At 41.2% G+C, this 22446-nt stretch overlaps 1 protein-coding gene across 1 annotated transcript in view; it reads left to right on the top strand.

The window, feature by feature from the left end:
- Positions 1-22446, top strand: part of kifap3a (kinesin-associated protein 3a) — a 29756-nt gene that overhangs the window by 4301 nt on the left and 3009 nt on the right. Inside the window, exons 7-19 of the mRNA XM_063892311.1 lie at positions 1481-1603; positions 1770-1870; positions 2375-2553; positions 4922-5084; positions 10970-11070; positions 13425-13533; positions 13647-13759; positions 14389-14554; positions 15849-15974; positions 16207-16305; positions 16948-17033; positions 19277-19466; positions 19576-19666. Coding sequence (XP_063748381.1) covers positions 1481-1603; positions 1770-1870; positions 2375-2553; positions 4922-5084; positions 10970-11070; positions 13425-13533; positions 13647-13759; positions 14389-14554; positions 15849-15974; positions 16207-16305; positions 16948-17033; positions 19277-19466; positions 19576-19666 — 1647 coding nt within the window. The remainder of the gene's footprint in view (positions 1-1480; positions 1604-1769; positions 1871-2374; positions 2554-4921; positions 5085-10969; positions 11071-13424; positions 13534-13646; positions 13760-14388; positions 14555-15848; positions 15975-16206; positions 16306-16947; positions 17034-19276; positions 19467-19575; positions 19667-22446) is intronic.

The following is a 22446-nucleotide window of genomic DNA, read 5'->3' as shown; positions in this document are numbered from 1 at the left end:
GCAGTCGGTAAACTTCGATATTAGTTGAAGTTTTTTGCACTGCCTTTTTCCTCAATGGCAGTAACAATTATTTTTGTCATGCCAGAAAGGTCTGTGGTCAAAACAAGCTTAAACTATTTTCACATTTTACATTAAGGTGGTATCTTAATACCTACAATGATTGCATGTATGCCTCAAACTTCCTAAAAGTGTGTTTCATTTGTGAAGATTATCTTGTTGTAGAAATTGTGCTAGTTAGCATTATTATTATTATTATTATTATTATTATTATTATTATTATTATTATTATTATTAATAATAATAATAATAATAATAATATTATTATTATTCCAAAATTGAATCCAATAATCATGTTTACTTTGTAAAGGGGAACCAGGGTCATGCTAACTTACTGGTTAACATACAAAAATAATAAATCCCTAAAGCCCTCCATATTTGTTGAGTTGGTATTAAATGCAATGTGGCTGTGGATTTTGGGTTAAGTACACCTTTTAAGTAATTGAAAACTTATAACCGTATAGTCTTCAATGTTTCATGGTTGCATGGGTGTATGTACATGTATTCATTTAGCCATGCCCACTGCCAAAGACGTTTACTCTCATGGACAGACAACCAATGTAGTATAAACAGAACCGTGTTTCCTTTCAACGTGCACTTTAATACAGTGTGGTCCGGCTCACATTTGTTTCTCCAGTTCATCCCAGAGGTGTTGGGTGGGGGTAAAGTCGGACAGTCAAGACACTGGGAAAACAAATGTCAGGCTGCATTTTCATGTTAACAGGAAAGGGACTAGTATTAAGAATTCCCTGTCTCTGGGACCAAGAAGCTGAAACAAAGAAAAGCTTAAATCAACAAAACACAACTTTACATTCTTTTGTATTTGCAGCACAAAGCCAGTTAACCAAATTAGGGCAGTTAAACATTTTTAAGAGCCATATGGTTGCCTCCTTGTGTGCAGTAATGATACATTTCTGTTGTAACATTACTGACCCACACCACGAATTGCCTCTGCTCTCTTTTCTTTTTTACTGCCCTCCCCTTTCTTACAGTAGTCATCCACCTTTTGGCAGCATACCTTGTACTGAAGTTTCACTCTCCAACTGGGGGTTAGGAAACACTAAAATTAGCCCTTGCTAGAATAATACATAAATGTCTGTCAGAGCTGATTTAGGCTGAGAGAGGACGTGTTTGTCTGAAAACTGATCGTCCCTCTTGGCTCGTGTCCATCTCCATGTTATGCTGTTTGGATTGTGGAATGGTTCAAGTTGGACTGATTATAAGTCGGACCAGGACGTACTGTTTGACTGGATGTGTTTTGACTTTGACAGTTTACTTTGTAAACTACTTCAGGGGTGACGGATTGGGTCATTTTAGTGACAGCTCCCAGCTGGAATCCTAAATCTCTAAGATGGTGGATTTTTCACTTTTTAAAACAATTTTGGATAAATGGTCTCTTTCTCTCCCTCTTATTTTTCTCTAGTTTCTCCCAGTTCCATGGCCTGGTCACACATTTCAAGATCGGAGCCCTGTGTATGAATATTATTGAGCATGAGCTGAAGAGATATGACCTCTGGCAAGACGAACTACAGAAGAAGAAAAAAGCCTATATCCTTTCTCTTAAAAGTGGAACATCTTTTTCATTTTAAAGCCATTTTATTATAAATATAATATAAAGTTTGTTCAATACTATACTTGGTGACATTTGTAACGGTACTGTATAAGATGACTCTGAGGCTTTTTGGATACAATGGAGTTCCTTGACTTATAACACATGAAGAATTCTCTGAGAACCAAAATCTGAAAAAAGAACATGAGAAGTCTTTCAGAAAGTACCAGAGCCTTCTGATCAAACAGGAGCATCTTCTCAGAGGTAAATGTTGAAACGTTTTATGCAATGTATTTATTCCATAGTTATCAGAAAACGTTTGCACTGTTGTGTTTGACTGAAGTTTAGGGAAGTTTGCACAAATGTATATGCATCACTTCTAGAATATGTATGTTCAATGTACTTGTGCAGGTATAACAACATTTGTCTTAAAGATGTGAAAATGTACCTGATGTGCATTAATTCATATTATGCAGATTATCAAGAAGAATAGTTGTTTCAAGCTACACCAATCGACAAATTGCTATGCTCTTCTGTTATGTCGTTTTTAAACAAAATGAAGACAAAACAATGTGTTTAAAATTCATAGAAATGGCTGACAAATTAAATATCAACTAAATAAATATTTGTTGAGGACTCGAGAGGCACATTTAAACTAAAATAGATATGACTTTAAAAAGCAAGAAAACACAGAGGGAAAGTGAGTTGCAACTAGATTACTGTCCATGTTTCCCGGCCTGATCCTGTAGTCTCTGTTTCACCCTGCAGTGGCTCTGGGCCTGCTGCTGAACCTGGCTGAAGACACCCGTACAGAGCTAAAGATGAGGAATAAAAATATCGTCCACATGCTGGTGAAGATCCTGGACCGGGAGGACGAGGAGCTGCTGCTGGTGGTGGTGTCCTTCCTCAAGAAGCTCTCCATCTTCCTGGAGAACAAGAATGATATGGTGAGACAGGGAGTTTTTTTTATAGACATAAACTGTATACATTATAAAGATTGCACTTACTAGTTATTTTTCACTATAAACACATTTAAAACTCATACCTCATTATGTGCCTGTGTGTGATGGCTACCCAACATATCCTGCTCTAGTTAAGAGCTCTAGTTCTGCCTTCTGGCTTAATCTTCGATCAATATTTCAAAAGGCTTAAAACTGCTAAAACATGAGTAGTAGGATTATTTTAATCTTTTTCTGCATTTGCATTTTTAAATCTCAAAATATATATTTTGAAATTATTTACAATACCTCTCACATTAAAATATTTTGTACTTAATTATTATGTCTAAACTGAGAAAACCTTGTATGACTAACTAATCTTCGATCACCACATTTTCTTTTAACTTTAAATAATTATTAAAGCGTCTGTGGTAGCAGCCCAGCAGAACTGTTCATAGTTTGAAATGAAGGGCGTCAGTGTGCGGTTTTGACTTTTTACCAACTAATCTTCCTTCTTTACATCTCTTATTAATGCATTTTTTTACAGCGTTGTTTTGAGACATTTAAACTAAATTAGTCCATTTAAGAGGAAACAATCTTTCTTTATTTGTTGTGTAAAACACTCCCAAAGTCACTTTGACAAATGACCTTCCCCAGAAGGAATGCCGGTTGAAACCACGCTTATCAAATTTCAATTTTATAAATGCTTAGAATGTCCGCTTTTGGCCACGTGTCCCACTGCGCTCGTACAGGCACCTCAGCGCTCCGACTTCTCCCTAATCCAGCCCCACCTGGTTCCAATCTCACTCAGTTTGTGGGACTTTATCAAAGCCAGACCCTGTTAGGAACTGGTTTTATCTCCTTGTTTCCCCCTCAGTGTATCTTTGATTCAGATTAAAGAACCCTTCAGGGGGTTTGGACCCACTCAAGCATGTGTCCAGCAGGGAAATAGTGGTTTCAACACTTTCACTCTGTTGAGTATATCAGTTTACACAAGGGGAAATGAGTTTCCATTTAAAGACATGGCTGTTTAATTGATTAAAAAAAAGTGATCACTTAATTATACTGTGTGTCATCACGTTTTGTTTACTCTGCAAACGTATTGTGACTTTATCCAAATCAGATAAGTCTCCCAAAACAATGTGATGAGTTTATTTTCTGCCGCTGTCACTAATGGAAGGGGAATGTCAGTGGTAATTGACGCAGGCTGCAGTTGATTATGCTGCTCAAGGTCTGGTTTGTGATGGTGCGACTGGAGCTGGTTTTACACACAGTAGCAGCGAGTGCGTTTTTAAATGGGAGCAGGTTGCGTCACTGTGATATCTGGCTGTGGAGAGACCACAGTAGAGGGGAGACTGGCATGTTAACAAGCGGCACCAGCCTGACGAGCACTGCTGTGTCACTCTGACAGTCATATTGACAGATGCAGTCCAAGCGCCACCACGCTGCGCACCTTTTCACACATCATTGATCCCCTAAAGATTCGCCGGGGTGTGACTTTGTGTTATTAGATGTAGTTCTGTCATCAGCTCAACACCTCCACCTGCCTGTAGATCATGTGAACGTTGTCCAAGCTTGTCATCAGGTTATTAAAAAAGTAAAGGGAAGATATCAATACGTTATGCAGATGTTTACTAAAGTTATTTTCAGTGTGACAAATACTTTAAAACTATGTGTACTTTTTGTGGAGTAATTGAATGCAAACATTCTGCCCATGTATGTTTTAAGTCTGTATGCTTGTATAGATAACCATATTATCTTTTTATTATTCTCTTCAAATGTCATCTTTTAAGCATTTCAGCTGTAGAAATGTAATCCCTTATGGTCTTTCTTTTCTTGGAAATACCGGTTTTTAAATGCTTAAAACAGGATAAAGATTAGATAAGATAAGCTTTACCTTTATTAATCCCCCTGGGAAAATTCAGTAGTTAAAGCAGCAACAGAATAAGAATGAAAAACAGGACAGTGTGTTTCACACAGGATAATAAAACAAAAATAAAATGATTAAAAAGATGTACAGGTAAGTATCTGTTAAGACAGAAAACAGAATTAAGGACTTCAGTGAACATATAAACATTTTGTATCCGGATTGTTAAATATACTTACATTGATTGATAGTTGCTTGATAATACTATAGATAATGCTTGATAACATGATAATAATCATATAATGATGATAACAAAAGTTTTATATAAATTGTTGCCAGTCACAACTTATTTGTGCTTCTCCAACCTGTTGCAGGACTCATATACTGGCATATTGTTGAGTCAGGGTTATATTTTAGAGCTAGACTTTCAGTATTATTCATTTTTACAGATGCCGGTTTGCTTTTGGCGCAGAACCTTACGTTTTCCTTTCCCTTGTCCGTTGTCTGCAGGCTGAAACATTTGCCGTGGAGAAGCTGGCTCAGCTGGTTCCCTGCAAGCACGAAGAGCTCCTGAGCACCAACCTACGCCTCCTGCTCAACCTCTCCTTCGACACGACGCTGCGCAGCCAGATGGTCCAGGCAGGACTCCTTCCCAGATTCTCATCACTGCTCGGTAATACGTCTAACTGTTTACAAATTACTGTTTGTGTTCCTGTAGTTGTGTTTATGTCGGTTTATTGTGTGTGTTTATCTGTGTGTTTACAACTGAGGTTGTTCTGTCTGTATTTGCATCAGGGGAATCATTATTTCAGGTTTTCACTCCTCGAAACAGACACATGAAGAAGAAACACTCATCCATTCTGAGCCGGCGGTGGAGCCTTTAATCTGTTATTACTGCGGCGTACGTGCAGGTGCAGCTTACACAGCACCCAGGCCTTTGGTGGCCATTACAGCAGTGACCTCCTGAAATCTGCAGAGCGTGCGATTGGTGTGTTGTCTCATCCGCGAGGTCGTGTGACACGGTCAGAATCCTATCTGACGGGCCTTTTGAAGCCTCTCAGGGGGAGGCTCGGGTAACAGCGCATAATTAATATAATATATTTGTTAAAATAACATGCCAGAGCCTCTGCACAAATGTTGTTTTTGCAGGAGCGAGCCGGAGAGGTGGAGAGGTCTTCAGAGATTTAGGGAAGGAGGCTGTTTTTTGGGAAGTGGGGGTTGCTCATACAGGAAGCAAGGCACACACATAATATAAGTTAACAGTGAAACATTACGCCTGCTCACAGTTTTGACACTGTTGAGTTTGCCTGTATTTGTGTGTTTGCTTATGTGTGTAATGCCCTCTGTATGTGAGCCGACGCGTCATCAATCATCTGCTTCACTGCCGACTATCCTCCTTTTCAACTGACACACTCTGCATGAGGACTTTGTTCTTATCTCCAAAGAGAGAAGACAGATGAGGGGGGGGGGCATCCAGAACCAAAACCAGGACCCAGGTCAGGACCCCTGATGATGAGATGAAAGTGGAGCGGGAGCCTCCACTTGTCATCATTACAATCATCACATCCCAGTCGATCATCCCATCTCCACTGGAACTCAAATTGACGTTTACAGAAAGTGCAGAAACAATGTATTGATTAGTTAATTAACAGAATTATATTAAAAAGCAAAAATAATTGTCAACTGACCAAGTCGTTTGGAAGGAAAAATTTGAAGGTTGGTTTTGGGTAGTTGGTCGGGCTGAAAGAAGACTTGAGGGCTTTTTTTTGCTTCCATATAGCTCAAAGGGTCTGTGTAATGTAAATGTTGTGTCCATTCATGGCCCAAGTCTGAAGATTACTTGTTAATGTCCATGCGCAGCTTTCACACATCCATATATGATACAGAAGTAGAGAGGTCGTTGACTGTACGCACGGACCGAAAGATGTCTGCATCCGTATTACACTGCCTGTAATATAATGACAACATTTCTTTCTCTCTTAACCCTTTAATACTTAATCAGATTACCTTGTTTCCCTTGTTGGGTTCCACTATTGTAGAATAAATAATTTCTGGATTAATTAAATAGTTGATTGATTAATTACCAGTTGATCAGTAGATGATCATGAAAATAATATTTGTAGATAATGCCAGAAATTAATTGGACACGAAAATGTTTCCAAATCAAGTCTTGCCTGATAGTTTTTAAACGGGTTGCAGAATATTTTTGTTGGACAATACTAAATAAAAAAACATGTTAAAGCTGTTAATCAACAGCCTTATTTACAGATTGCCACTCACTCCAAACTTGTTTCACCCTTTTAATGCAGCATGACCTTCATTACATTGCAAAAACAAATTAGGGGACTTAAGTGAGGGTGGGGTCCAATTTTAAGAGCATTTCTCCCCCATCATGTGGCGTGTGATGTCTCCAAAGACCCAACCCAGCTTGCTTGTTTATTCAGAAAATGCAATAACAACGGAGCAGCGCTGTCCACAAAAGCTTGCCCAGACGCCTCTTAATGTGTGCGGGTGTAATTTTACGAAGTTTGGGGAGGTTTTAAATCGGGCTGGAGTGTAATTGGAGATTAGCTCGCCCACTAACTGCCCCTGAACAGTCTAGTTAATTCTTAACAGCTCCCCCTCACCTTTTTTTTCTCTCTTGCCCCAACCCTACCAGTGTTTTGAACATTTAATGGGATCTCTCTCTTCGCCCATAAAGGATCCTCCATGTTCCTACCAGCAGTGATTCCGCAAGGTCTGCAGGAGCTTATTGCCTCCGTGTGTGTGCGCTTGGTTGTTTTCATGTGCATTTTAAGGTATCGGCTGAGGTAAAGGATCGCTAATGAGAAGCAGATGTTATGGCCAATCGCTGGCTGCACTGGAAGGTCCAGAGCAGCAAGCAGCGTAGCTTAAACTTATTAAAGGCAGTAAAATTGATGCTTCCTCCTGTTTTCCCAATTAAAGCTAGAAGCCCGTCTCTCCCTTCTGTGATTCCAGGGCTTCACTGAGCACATCTGGATCTAATACTTGCCGATAAGGCTCCCTGTACGGCCAGTGACCGAACACGGCTGGGACCAGTTTTAACTGGACCTGGTCGGGGCTTCTGGAGGCTGGTGGGCATTACAGGAGGTCTGTCGGTGGTTCTGCTCCAGTGAAGAGCCTCTCTCTTAACACTTCTCTTAATGAAAAGTTCCCGGGTCAAACTCTGATCTGAACTCTGTTAATTCTCCCGGGCTGGCTGCTCCTCCAGCTCCCCCCCCCCCCCCCCCCCCCCCCCCCCAGCTCTGGTCAGAGGTCAAACTCATGAAAGTCTTGGGCTCACCGACAGTCTAACACTCAATCCATTCTGCCTTTATCTCCTCCACGCCGGTGTGGAGGCTTGATAAGATCACACAACTGTAGTTCCGGAGTAATACATTAATTACACACACGTTAAGGGATCAGTACAATAAAATGGACTCATATGTATCTATGCAAATGGTTCTGGTTTCATTTGTCTAGGTTCATGCCGAATGACTGAAGTAGCATTGTGGTGCTGCAGACTTGTCCCGGCCTACAAATAGTATTCTAATGAAATACACTTCTGTTTAGTACAAATGATCTACTGTAATAGCTGCTTTAATAAATATCTTCATTTCAACCAATTCAAATACCTTCATTGCCTGTATTTAGTTTCATATACAATTATTTTTAGTGTGCTTTTCCAAGCTACATATAAGGAATGAAATATAAGTTCAACAATACCAAATTCAAGCCAAATGTGTAAAAAGGATACATGGTCATGAAATCCCCATGAGACATTGTGTGCAGTGTCTTTAAATGTGAGACTTAGCATAAGTGACAATGCACAGAAATGAATAGATCATATACAGTGGGGCAAAAAAGTATTTAGTCAGCCACCAATTGTGCAAGTTCTCCCATTTAAAAAGATGAGAGATGCCTGTAATTTTTATCATAGGTATACCTCAACTATGAGAGACAGAATGAGAAAAAAAAATCCAGGAAATCACATTGTAGGATTTTTAATGAATTAATTGGTAAATTCCTCGGTAAAATAAGTATTTGGTCACCTACAAACAAGCAAGATTTCTGGCTCTCACAGACCTGTAACTTCCTCTTTAAGAGGCTCCTCTGTCCTCCACTCGTTACCTGTATTAATGGCACCTTTTTGAACTCGTTATCAGTACAAAAGACACCTGTCCACAACCTCAAACAGTCATACTCCAAACTCCACTATGGCCAAGACCAAAGAGCTGTCAAAGGAGACCAGAGACAAAATTGTAGACCTGCACCAGGCTGGGAAAACTGAATCTGCAATAGGTAAGCAGCTTGGTGTGAAGAAATCAACTGTGGGAGCAATTATTAGAAAATGGAAGACATACAAGACCACTGCTAATCATCCTCGATCTGGGACTCCACGCAAGATCTCACCCCGTGGGGTCAAAATGATCACAAGAACGGTGAGCAAAAATCCCAGAACCACACGGGGGGACCTAGTGAATGACCTGCAGAGAGCTGGGACCAAAGTAACAGAGGCTACCATCAGTAACACACTACGCCGCCAGGGACTTAAATCCTGCAGTTCCAGACGTGTCCCCCTGCTTAAGCCAGTACATGTCCAGGCCCGTCTGAAGTTTGCTAGAGGGCATTTGGATGATCCAGAAGAGGATTGGGAGAATGTCATATGGTCAGATGAAACCAAAATAGAACTTTTTGGTAAAAACTCAACTCGTCGTGTTTGGAGGAGAAAAAATGCAGAGTTGCATCCAAAGAACACCATACCTACTGTGAAGCATGGGGGTGGAAACATCATGCTTTGGGGCTGTTTTTCTGCAAAGGGACCAGGACGACTGATCCGTGTAAAGGAAAGAATGAATGGGGCCATGTATCGTGAGATTTTGAGTGAAAACCTCCTTCCATCAGCAAGGGCACTGAAGATGAAGCGTGGCTGGGTCTTTCAGCATGACAATGATCCCAAACACACCGCCAGGGCAACGAAGGAGTGGCTTCGTAAGAAGCATTTCAAGGTCCTGGAGTGGCCTAGCCAGTCTCCAGATCTCAACCCCATAGAAAATCTTTGGAGGGAGTTGAAAGTCCGTGTTGCCCAGCGACAGCCCCAAAACATCACTGCTTTAGAGGAGATCTGCATGGAGGAATGGGCCAAAATACCAGCAACAGTGTGTGAAAACCTTGTGAAGACTTACAGAAAACGTTTGACCTCTGTCATTGCCAACAAAGGGTATATAACAAAGTATTGAGATGAACTTTTGTTATTGACCAAATACTTATTTTCCACAATAATTTGAAATAAATTCTTTAAAAATCCTACAATGTGATTTCCTGGATTTTTTTTCCCCATTCTGTCTCTCATAGTTGAGGTATACCTATGATAAAAATTACAGGCCTCTCTCATCTTTTTAAATGGGAGAACTTGCACAATTGGTGGCTGACTAAATACTTTTTTGCCCCACTGTATGTTGGGCAAAAGGTGTTGCTTTTGGACGATTTGAGCTTGTTCCACAACCTCCAAGTAGCAAAGACATTATTAATGCAACTTTGTTTTTTTTTGTAAATCAACATGAATGTGATGTCTCTACACGAACACTGTCCCAGTCTCTCTCTGGAGAATCCACAGACCTCACTGTCCACAGTTTTCATTGGAACTACTTTCTGCTGGAGAAAACTGCCCTCAGTAAGGTCTGTGGAGTATCCTAACACCAGTCACTGTTTCTGGAGGGAGAAGAGATGTTTTTGAAATAAGACTGGCATCATTCTATGTGTTTTCTGTTCAAGCCAACAACATGTTAGTCCGTCTCCCAATACTCTTTAAACTACAATCTGTGGCTCTCGGCTGCAATATTTTTTAACTGAAGTTGTATATCTTTACACAAATGTAGTCTTCTTTCTCCATAAGGCTTAATTAAAAAAAATGGATGTGTTAATGGCAATCATAGAAAAACTGCTCCCAGTGCCACAATGTGGCTCATTGAGTTTTTAAAACATGTTTGCACAACATGGACCTAGCACAGACAAAGAAGATTATCAGGCTATGACAGACATACAATATCTTTTAGAAGTTACATTAAATTTTGGTTTGGCTCTGTACATGGAATTTTTTGAGAAAAGGAAAATGAAATAATTTGCCAGAATTATCCCTTGCCGCTGTGTGTAGCAGAAATAAAATTCCATTTTGCCAGACATATCTGGATATCTCAAAGCCTGAATAAATTAAGTTTTTCAGTATAACTGTCCCTTTGAGCATCATGAAAAGCATGCTTTTCTTCTGCAGTAGTAGCCTGCTGAAGATCCACATTTAACCTTTTAAATATTGTTTTTCCTGCGCTCAGCTGCCCTTGAGACGCGACAAATTGAGAAACTGCAGCCGACTGCTGATTCTGCACCTAATGCAATTTGACCTCCAACAGAACTCCTGGTTAAAAAGGCCATTCAGCTCATTAATATTTTCAAAAAACACATAGCTCTCCTAGATGTGGTCATTGGCATCCCACGAAGCGTAAAGGCACAACCAGTCATTCACCCATTGACTTTTCTTCTCCTCCTGTGTTTATGTTGCAGCTGACGAGGGCCAGAGACAGTTCAGCATGTGCATTCTGTACCACATCAGCATGGACGACAGATTCAAGTCCATGTTTGCCGATACAGACTGCATACCGCAGGTAAGACTGGCTAATGTACACCGCCAACAGACCAAGGCAGACACATTAGCATGGGCAGCTAACAGCACCCGGGAATTAATGCATGAGAAACAGAGCTAGAGGGAGGCACCCGTGACACATCTGGAACCAAAAACCACCAGAGGACTGCTGCACAGTCTTTGCTCACTGCGATGAAGACAGTTTTTTTTTTTTTCCTTCTCGGTCCTGCCAACATCCTCATTTCATTTAATCCTTTTCTGTATCTTATCCACATTAGCATTGCTAAACTAGTACATCAACAGAAAAACAGCACAATTTTTCACCAAATGAAATGAAATTACGATCAGTAAAATGAAGTTCACAGCTAAAGTTCAACACCCCCTCAGGCGTGCTTCTTTCAACTTTCGATCACAACATTTTTGTTGAGTTACACTCCCTCCTGATTGAGTTGACCCGGTCAGTCGCTCCTCTCATCGTCGGCGATTAGCTAAATGTGCGTTGTGTTTGTTTGTTGAGATTGGGTGTAAATTTGGGCCAGATGTGGCCAGGAGAGTCGGTTGTTTGTTCAGAAGGTCACGTCAGCATCAGATCTGAACCCCAGGCTCCCCCCGTGGTAAGAAAGGATGCGGGGCTAGCAGCATGACCAGGATGCGACCTCCGACCCCGCCCCGAGGCCCGCTCACTCTCACCTCACCACCCTCCTCTGCCTCCATTTTTCCAATGTAATCCATCCATCTTTTGCTCAGAGTAAGTCCACATTTAGCTAAATGTGAAGCTGTAAGTCTTTCTTTCCTTTTTGACCTTCAATCCCACTAACTGACATGGATAAAGAATGAAGTTTGACAGAAAAATTTAAAAGAAGAAACTTCCTGTATTTGGGGAATTTTATAACACTATGAGGAGCTACATTGTACTGTTATAAACATTAATTATGTGTTGATCATAAAATATTTATTATATATAACTTGTGCAAAGTTCTGCAAAAAACTGGATTTACTCTTCACTTGATGTACAGGTTTCATCTATCCAATAAACTGTGGTCAAATAATTGTTTTATTTCATGAAAACAGAAAAAAACTGAAGTTGTTTACACCCAAAAGAAGTCTGTAGATGCAGATATCGAAGTTAAAAAAAAAACTCATATTCACACTTAAATAATCTATTAGAAAATGTGATCAGTTTAGTGTGGACATGGACACATTTTCCCAATTAATAATCCAAGTGCCCCCACCAAAACGTTTTCTTGTCCCACATGATATCAATATATTCATCCAACTGCCGTGTCTGTAAAAAACGCACCTTTAGCAAACTGCTTCACCCCGTTCCCAAACTTTTTATCCTCTCACCTATTTAGTTGTTTTAAGACTCCTCTCTTTTATCACTTTCCCAGGCTAGTGACTGACCTGGCCCTTTCCCCTTTTCCAGCTTTTAATGGGGTCACCGTTTGGTGCTAGATGTGGGGTTTCCAGAGCGGGGATGTCAGGAGTGAGGGAGGAGAGGAACAGAAGTGGAGGTGGGGGGGGGCGGAGGTGTGTGAGCTGGTCAGGCTGCAGCGTGGCGTAGGGCCCTGACTGGGCCTCCGGTGGCTGTCTGTGGTAAATAAGCAGAGGCAGGTGCCAGAGAGTCTAGACGAGGCTGATTTGGGGTCCGGGGCCCCTGGTATGTGATACCTTACCCAGGCCCGGCCCAGCCTTTCTCTCCCTCTCTCTCTGATTCCTGACTCCTCACAGGGAAGCAGTGCACCTCTGCTCCCCCCCCCCCCCCCCCCCACACCCACACCCTCTCTCAGCTCAAAGCTCTTCCTGTTTAATGTTAAATCAGTGCAGGAGAGACGGACAGGGGTAGGGAGGAGGAGGAGGGTGTTAGGGAGGATAGCATGACGCTTGCCTTTTATCTCAAACACTGTCTTTCTAAATCACTCTTATCATCTGATAAAAACATCATTATGCAATTTATTTTCATCCATCCCCCTCAGCTTTCTTTACTCTCCTTTGCTTCAAATAGATGTCAGGGATGTTCTTTAAAAATGTGAGGTTTTTCAAAATGACATATTGCAACCAGGCACACAAACAAAATCAACCACCTTGGGAACCGCCTTTCTTTGACTTTTTAACTAAAGAGCGGTTGACCAAAATGAGGCACTGCGATGGTCAATTTTCAAGTGTTCTCTTTGAGCGGTCGGTATTTACTCCCACTTACTTACTAGTTCATCCACCAAATACTTGCAGCACATACATAAAAACACACAGATGAATAGCAATGACTTTCTAACTCTATTACACATAAACACCTATGTGTAATACAGTTATTTATCCTAATCCTCAGCAATGATTGAATTAAGCTGTTAACTGACATTTGGAACTTGTGATTGACAGCTGATGAAGATGCTGTTTGACTGTGGGGAGAAGAAGATCGATGTTGAACTCATCTCACTCTGCATCAACCTGGCTGCTAACAAGAATAATGCGCGGATCATCTGTGACGGTATGAGCTCCAAAGAGACAATGAACACAACTTATGGACCTTTCACATACCCTATGTGTTTGATTTGTATAATGTGCTCTTTGTCCTTGCTTTCTGTCTCCTGGCTGCCCTAGGTAATGGTCTGAAGAGGCTGATGAAGCGTGCTCTGAAGCTTAAGGATGTTCTGGTGATGAAGATGATCAGAAATCTTTCTCAGCACAACGGACCCACCAAGAGCCTCTTCCTGGTCAGTACTGGTCTATTTAACTCAAACACTTTTTTGCTTGATGGTGGCGTAGTGTCTATCTTGTTAAACACAAAATAAATATTTTCTGCAAAATAAATTCACTGTACATCCGTGGCTAGAGTAAAACAGGAACTGCTAGTAGTTCATACAGCATGACTTTTCATTGTTCAGATTCAACAGATGTTAAAGAAATACATGCCCTCACAGTGATTCCACAGCAACATTACACTTTCTCTTCAGATTACATAAAGAGTCTGAGAAACCCTGATGTCAAAATCTCAAAATGTTTGATTCGAACAGGAAAAGAAACGCAGGAGTGACAGGTTCCATGAACCGCTATAACACCGACAGTCATCCATTCAGAGACTTACTGTGGGTCGAAAACATGTGGACACACATGGGGGGAAAACCTGTTTGATGGTATTTCTGAGTAGCCTAGCATACCATGAAAAAAATATCTATGGCATGCATAGCTGAAACATGTAGCGACAATGCCATCAACCTGTGAGTGAAAGTAGGATGAAGGAAAAAGGGAATTTGGCACAAAAAATCTGAAACTGAATGCTGTTTTTTTGTGTTTGTCCATCTATTATCCCTCATTTAAAGATGATATGTGTGTCTGCTTTTAGGACCATGTGGGTGACCTGGCAGCTCAGATCATTGAGGACGAGGCCGAGGAGTTTGTGATCGAGTGTATGGGCACAATGGCCAATCTCACCATCCCTGACCTGGACTGGCAGCTTGTACTAAAGGAGTACAACCTAGTGCCCTACCTGAAAGACAGACTTAAACCAGGTGTGTGTGAAATGCTTTTAAAAAGTTTGTGTTATATGGTGAAAATATTGCAATATCTTTTTATAAACCCAATGTTACAAAACATGCAGTGATGCATCCATACAGGAAGACCCTGCCACATTTCTATCATATATCTCCTTTTCAAACCACAGGCATGGTCTCTCCCATGCCCTGTGTTAACCTTTTAATCAGCGGAGTGTCACTGATCATGAGGACGGAGAGCACTCATTAAGGTCTTATCTCTACCTTTGATGACCACTGACCCCCCAAACCTCAGCTTCACTTTTTCTGTCTTTTATAAAAGCAGAATTAAAGGTCTTGTGCAATATGTTTAGGTCCTTCATTAACACAGCATGACAGTAAAATTGGAAAAATTAAGGAGAGAGTAACATCAATGTAGTGACGGACCTAATTGTGTGCATTTTCTAGTTTAATTGTTATTATTGGACTTTTTTTTTAACCGGGTAGTTTCTTACGGTAACTTAATGGTAAACATTTTTAGGGTGTCCTTTCTAATCAGGTCCACATCTGTGATCCGTGAAGACCAGAAATGATTGTCTAAAATGTATAACAAGAACCCTTGCATGTTTAATAGTTTTATGTGTGTTGTATGTTTTGATACTAGTGCCAATGCAGTACCAGAGTTTCAGCTCCCATGCAAAACGTTTTTTGACACTTGACTTTGACTAGTTAACCAGTAATTTATTTTTTCTTCATAACCCAATTCATATTTAAAATAATTAATCCAATGTTCTTGATTTGTTTTGTTTTTTAACAGCCAAAATTGAGTCTAAAATGAACAAGCTGTTGTAAATATATTGTTTCAAAACTTCAGTGGAGAACAGATTCAATCTAACCTGACATTTCTAACAGCCTTTTATTGATTGCAAAACCCGGTGCTAGGGCCATGTTCGGTGAATTTATGTGGTTTTGGGTGAGAAACCAAAGATCTGAGCTATCTTCAGTAACTTCCAGCCCTCTTTGATCCACCAATGAAATGTTGACATGTTATTTATTGATATTAAGATGAGCCACTTGGGATTCCTTCAAAACAAAATTGAGGACACAAATGGAAAAAGAGCCATTCCTTTGACATACTTCTATTACAAATACAGGTTAACCACACTGCATTAATCTTAAAACACAGTACTCAAAAGAACTCTATCACCTCGGTGTGTTCAGACCCAAATACTCACAGAACATGCACCTTTTCCCTGGCTCAGCATTATTTGATTCTACTCGTTTTCAGAGGCCAAATGTTTTCATTTCGACTTGTACTTTTCCCTGACGTCAGGTTCTGCTGAGGATGACCTCATTCTGGAGGTGGTGATCATGATCGGCACCGTATCCATGGATGACTCGTGTGCTGCCATGCTGGCCAAGTCAGGCATCATTCCTGCTCTCATCGAGCTGCTCACTGGTAACAACCAACTCCCATACAGCTTTCCAAAGGATTATGAAATGAACCATGTCGTGCTTTTAATTTGCTTTTAATGCCAGAGACTAAACGTCAAGATCTATCCCCCTCATCTACATGGATAATGTTATTTAATCTAAAAAACAAAATCTCTGATTGGGGGAAAATCCTTCTGTAATCCACTTTGAAAATAAATCTTGTTTTTCTTTTCCTTCTCTACCTGTTTCCACCCCAGCCCAACAGGAGGATGATGAGTTTGTGTGTCAGATTGTCTACGTTTTCTACCAGATGGTGTTCCACAAAGCTACCAGAGACGTCATAGTCAAAGACACGCGTATCCTTTTATTTAAATTAATTAAAGTCCACATTTCTTACCCATTGAAAGAGATACATGTGTAGAGTTGCGAGATATCGACATGAATGTAATCAATAGACTTCTCAACAGTCATGGTCACACTGACTGTATACTTTCTCTCCAGAATGACTATATTTTCATTCTTCTTTAGTGTGTTTAGTCCAAATGGTACTGTATGTATCTCTCTGTTTATTCCCTATTAGGTCTCCATAGCAACCTCTTTAACCCCTCGATTTAGTTGTTTTTAACCCTCTGGGTATTTTAAGCTGCCTGTAATTGTGGACAGTTGTGGTCGGCTCTGGCGGTTTGTGTCAAATGACAGATATGCCCTCTGTCAGCATGATTGGTGTTTTTCTTTCTGCGTGAAGAATAGAACAGGAATATCTTATGTAAGCACCGCTGTAGGAGGAAACTGTTCACTTCATCACAGCAAATGCAGACAGTCGTTCCTCCAGCCGCGGGGCACCTGTGTCCCGTCTCTGTCTTCAAATGAAAGAGTATAGGACCACAATACCACCACATCCCCATCATTCCCCCTGCGATTGATTAGGGACACACAAGCGATTGTTTCAATGTCCCCGAGCACACAAAATGTTTTCTTTCTTTGAGTCCTACTCTCAGAAGCCCCAGCGTACCTCATCGACCTGATGCACGACAGCAACACAGAGATCCGCAAAGTCTGCGACAACACGCTGGATATCATCGCTGTGAGTACACATGTCTTATAAACAGCATTTATACACTCCGTTTGATAGCTCGGTTCCAAGGTCACAAGAAAAGTAGTTTAACAAATAATGATCATATTTCATGTATGGCTGCAAGGCTGCTGAGCCCCTATTTCCCACCATTTCCCCCAGCATGATGCATCCCAAACAAAGTACATATTTATGGAACACCTTTCAAAAGAAAAAGAAAAGATAAAGAAAAACATTAAGAAAATTGGACACAATTATAAAGTATTATAAAATCATCAAGCCAACGGTCATTTGGTTTTAAGTGTTTTTTTTAAGGAATTGCACTCACATTGGTACTGTTAAGGAAGAGCAACCACAGCAACGTGTTTAGGTTTTTAGCTAAAATAGGAATATACACAAAATCAACTCAAATAATCATTGTGTTAAACGTTTTAAAACAAGATGTTTACATTTCTACCAAGGACCTGAATTTAAATAATAAAGCAGAGCCACAAACAATGTTACAACAAACTGAGTCTCACATAGTGAAACTGATGCTTTGTGGGTCTGTGGCCTTATTCAGCTCAACATTTTCACCTTTTACAAAGTCTTTACATTTTACTGATGTGCCCCAGTCAAATTTGACTTTGGCGATTAACAAACCGATAAACTCCCAAGTCACCTCATGACTGACAGGTGTGGTCAGTTCCCAGTCAGTGAGTGATGGCTGCCAGACCTCAGATCACGTAATTAGCTGTAGATTACAGCCAGGGAGTGCAGCGGAGCAAAGGAAGTGTTTCATTGGAATTATCAGTGAGACCTATTAAGCCACGAGCCACATGAAAGGCAGCCGCTTGGCTCTGGAGTGTGTCAGCAACTGGACAGCAGAGGTGAGAGAGAAAACAGAGCTACACACACACACACACACACACACAGTCCTGAAATGTTCGGTCTTTGATCATTGTGGCCCTGCTCATGTACAATCACACGTGGCTTCAGGAGGAACTTTGTAGATGTTCCAAGTAGGACAGAGGCTTAATTCACTGTGATTTATTCTTAGCCCGGCCACATTTCCAGAGGAATATGTTGAAACGCTTCCAAAACTGTTGTGCATTTCCTTGCCCCGGTGTGATGAGCTCATTCTGTGATGAGCTCAGCTGCTAACAACTGATTAGGCATATTTAACCAATAGAAGAACATGATTTCTCAGGGAAAAACATGAGTCACACTGCTTTTTCAGCCCCTGCTGACAAACTGTCCCACTGTCACCTCCAGTGCTTTGGGTGAGGTGGCCCTCTGTGACAGTCAATAGGCCTGTATGATTCTGGGGTCTCTGCTAGCTGTCAGTACCCGCGGGGCTCTGCTTTGCATCCGAATGATTAATCTTTCGGGCTGGTTCGTTGCGGTCTCAAAGGCAGCCTTTATCGCTCCCCCTTCAGCCCCCACCGAGAAAAGAAAACAGAGCTCTGTGGTTGTCCCCGCCCGGGCTACGCACGCAAACAGGAGAGCCGGACGGAGGTTTTTATTAGCTTCAGTGAAGAAGATGGAGACGACACACGGTCAAACATGCATGACTTGATACAGAGCTGTGATTTTACATGTATGGTCTTTTATGCCTTATGGCGATTGGTCAGTATAGCATTTCTCATTTTGTGCCATGTTAATCCCACAAATTGAACCCTCTCCTCTATTAAGAATGATCAGAGCTCTGCCTCACTGCTCTTATACACGATACATTTCCATGATGTTCAAACTGTTTTGCTGAGGTCAAAAACGTGTTGTATTGAGAATGAGAAGATCCAATAAAGGCTGATGCATTTTCCAACACCTGATATGGCACTAACTCCCTCTAATACTGTTGTAAAAACATGGATTCCTACTTTAACTATCTTACCATGCAATCAAAGACCAAATATATTTTAGGAGAAGAAAAATGTTGTCATTACGAAACGTAATTGTGTTCTCTCCTGTGTTGTGATGTCCTGCTTGGGTAATGGTTCTTGCCTGTGACTTACCTTGTTTGTTGCTGTAACACTAATTTCTGCCGAAAGAGGCGGAAGTCTTTTACCATTACTGAAGGTGAGACAACCATTGAACTTGACTTTTACAGAAGTCACATCATTTTTCCAGAGCAGAACAATGTGTCATTGAACATTAGCTGCTGGAATTATACTATACGTTTGTCTCAAAAACAATAGATTTTGCAATGATTTGTGGACAAATTCCTGTTGTTTTCTTCTCCACCTGACCCTCTTTTCCCTTTTACATCCCCCCAGGAATATGATGAGGAGTGGGGAAAGAAGATCCAGAATGAGAAGTTCCGCTGGTACAACGGTCAGTGGCTGGAGATGGTGGAGAACCGTCCATTGGATGAAGCGGGAGAGCCCTTCCTGTTCGGGGAGGATGGAGAGTCCTATATGGGGGAGAGAGACATCATGGAGAGACCCGACCTGTTCTACAGCCCTGGTACTAAGAGCTTTAAAGGAATAATTAGCTTGTTTTCCTTTTCAAACTGAGAGGGGGGTGAGAAGCTAAGTTACATGATTAATAACCCATGTTGTGTTGTCTCATCCAGATGGGATAACGTCAACAGATGGTGCCATCAGTCCGGAGTTCTACACAGACTTCCAGGATGGAGAGCTGGGACAGTCTGGGTACATGAGCAGGTATGGAGCTTTCTGATACTTCTAAGCCTAAATTAGGGTTAATAATTAATAGTACTTTATCATATCTGTTTTTTATCCATAGTCCATGTAGGACCTTCATCATCTTCAATAAGTCACTGTGATCAATATTACTTCATCTTTACTGCAGTGTTAATCCTAAACGGTCAGTGTCACTGTCAACTCAAAACTGCACTAAAGACGAACAATGCTGCCAACAATTTATCTTTTTTCTTAAACTACTAGGTGTGTAAGAGTACTTAAGTTTACTTTCATTTAAGATAAAAAAAAAAAGAAAAATTGAAAAGATACAAATATTAAGTAAGGAAAAAAAAGCTCAGACAGTTATAAGACCCCTACCCAACCCTGCAGCCTGCTTTTTCATGATGGTCAGTGTGTGATGGAGGCTGTCAGCGGGTCAGGTTGTCTTCATCAAGAAACTATGGTTGTGTCACAGAGGAAACGCTAAACTGTGAGTGTTTACCTTCAGTCGGCCCGTCCAACAGCCAGCGCTCTGCCCTCGTGAATTGTTTTTTCTGAATCACTATTCGCTGATCTGTGTTATTGAACCCAACTGGGCCTGAGTCAACAAGCCCCGCCAATCCCAGAAGGCATCGCTCCACCCTGAACAGCAGTACTCCAGCTTTGAGAACAAACACTCCCGGGCTGTCTCTGTCTCCATGTTTCCCTCTTTCTCATTCCTTTGAGGCTCCAATACATCAGCTACTACAGTTCCAAGCACCACTGACATTCCACAGCGAAACATGAAACTGAAGCCTGGGAATTAAAAATCAATCCTGTTATCACTCGGATGGACCCAGAGTCCATAATTTAGTCCCAATATCAGCGGCAGCTAACTCAGTACGCTGCTGAGATGATGAATAGTTGAGGAAATACAGAGTTTATTCTGAGTCATTTGTCTTGTTTATTATCAAACTCCTCCTTGCGTGCGATAAAGCTCGTGTCGACAGATTTTTTTCTCTCCCCCCTCGCCGGCAGGAATTTTTAGCGGCTGGATCCACGACACAGTCTGTCCAATGAGAGAGAAATCCCAACCTAACCTACTTCACTCATTTCTATATTGTCTGTTTCTTTTCTCCTTCTGTCACTCTCTCTCTCTCGCGCGCTCAGCTTTGTAACTGATACCTTTAAAATATACTGTGAGCGCTGGGGGAATCTGCATCTGTGGGACTGTTTTAATTTGGCCGCTGTACTCGGAGTGATCCAGGTTAACATAATAATCAAAGCCAGCTCCGCCGCTTATTTTAAACTATGTGTGAAACATGGTGTGAATGGGGCCTTTTTAAAATGGCTGTAATATTGTACAATCATTGCTATTTTGTACTAACTTTTTTTTTTTTTACTTTTTAATGGAGAGTTTTTAATTATAGAATCAAAATGGGAGTAATGCATAAACCCAGGGACGCTTTGTTGATCTTATGTATCTTAACTACTTACCATCAATGTAATGCTTTTGAAAAATATGTATTTCCACTTTAAATACAATAAACTACATATTGGTCATTAGTCCTCCTTAATTAAAGTAAAGAGCTCTCAATCAAAAGTGTTCAACACGGTTGTGAGATTTTGAAATGTCTGAAAAGTGTTGTATTTAATTCGCTCTGATTGAATATCTTACACTGTAAGGACAGAGGGACAGATGAATTGGTGTTTATTTTTCATCAGTCAGGTAAAGAGAGGTGTCAGACAGACAGGCAGTGTGTGACTGTGAACACGAGCGTGCCAACCGGAGAATCAATGAGTGCTTTGAGAGGCTGTCAGGATGTGACGGGGCAGCGGGAGTGAGGTGAGGTAAAATCTGAAGGAAGTAAGCACCGTCACAATCAGGTGAGATGTGGAGATACGATGGGAGGGTGCAGGAAAGGTGGGGGCGAGACCTGGTTCTTTACTGGGGCAGGCGTGTTGGTTAGCTGTAATCTGAGCAGTGACAGCAGGGAGAGATCAAAGCGGGGCCCGGCTGGGGGCCCTGGAGGAGGCAGACGCAGTGGGGGAGGCGAAGGGTCACGCAGAAGGAGGAAAAAGGCCTGATTCCCTTTCCTGTTCACTACCAAGGAATGTTCTCTGCGGGATGGGACGTGTCCTGCAGTCGCTCCTCTGGGGGCCACACTGGCATTTGTGGGAACACCAGGCCCCTTGTCTCAACCACCCTCTCCTCATTTTGTCGGCTTGTCACAGCACACATGAAGGGAAAGAGGTGGCCGTTGATTTGCATATTTCATAACGAGTAATATCAGATCCGTGTTGGGCAGCGTTTCTGGTGTCCAGACCTGCTAGATGAATTCCATCTCCTCAGCTACAGGGGTTTTATATCTGCTGGAGACTTTTTTTTTACATCAATATGAAGATTTGGTTTCCTGGCCTTATTGAGAACAATGTTCCTAAAGATGATGTTTTTAATAATTTGATCGATTTTGGTTTCAATCATCAGGAATCTCAGTGCCAATCCAATAGTTTGGTACTTGCAGGTTTTAATTGAGTGTCATTGTTTACATAGTTCATACAAAATACTAAAAACAACAAAATGCTTTGGAAGGGTTAACTAGAGACTGACCAACATCCAAAATAGATAAATGATAGGAACATAAAACAATAGTCTGCCCAAACTGCCGGTTGGCTTTCATTTTAACATCCCTGATACATGGGGAGATGCAGCCTGTAAACTATCAAAAAGCACATTCCTGGAATCTATTCGTAAATAATTGTAGTTTTTGTATCATATTGTCCAGTACAAACACATCTGACTATTCTGACAATTAAGTTAC

The sequence above is a fragment of the Eleginops maclovinus genome, chromosome 9 (assembly GCF_036324505.1).
Source record: "Eleginops maclovinus isolate JMC-PN-2008 ecotype Puerto Natales chromosome 9, JC_Emac_rtc_rv5, whole genome shotgun sequence".
Lineage (NCBI taxonomy): Eukaryota > Metazoa > Chordata > Actinopteri > Perciformes > Eleginopidae > Eleginops > Eleginops maclovinus.
This window is presented reverse-complemented; position numbering and strand designations above follow the sequence as displayed.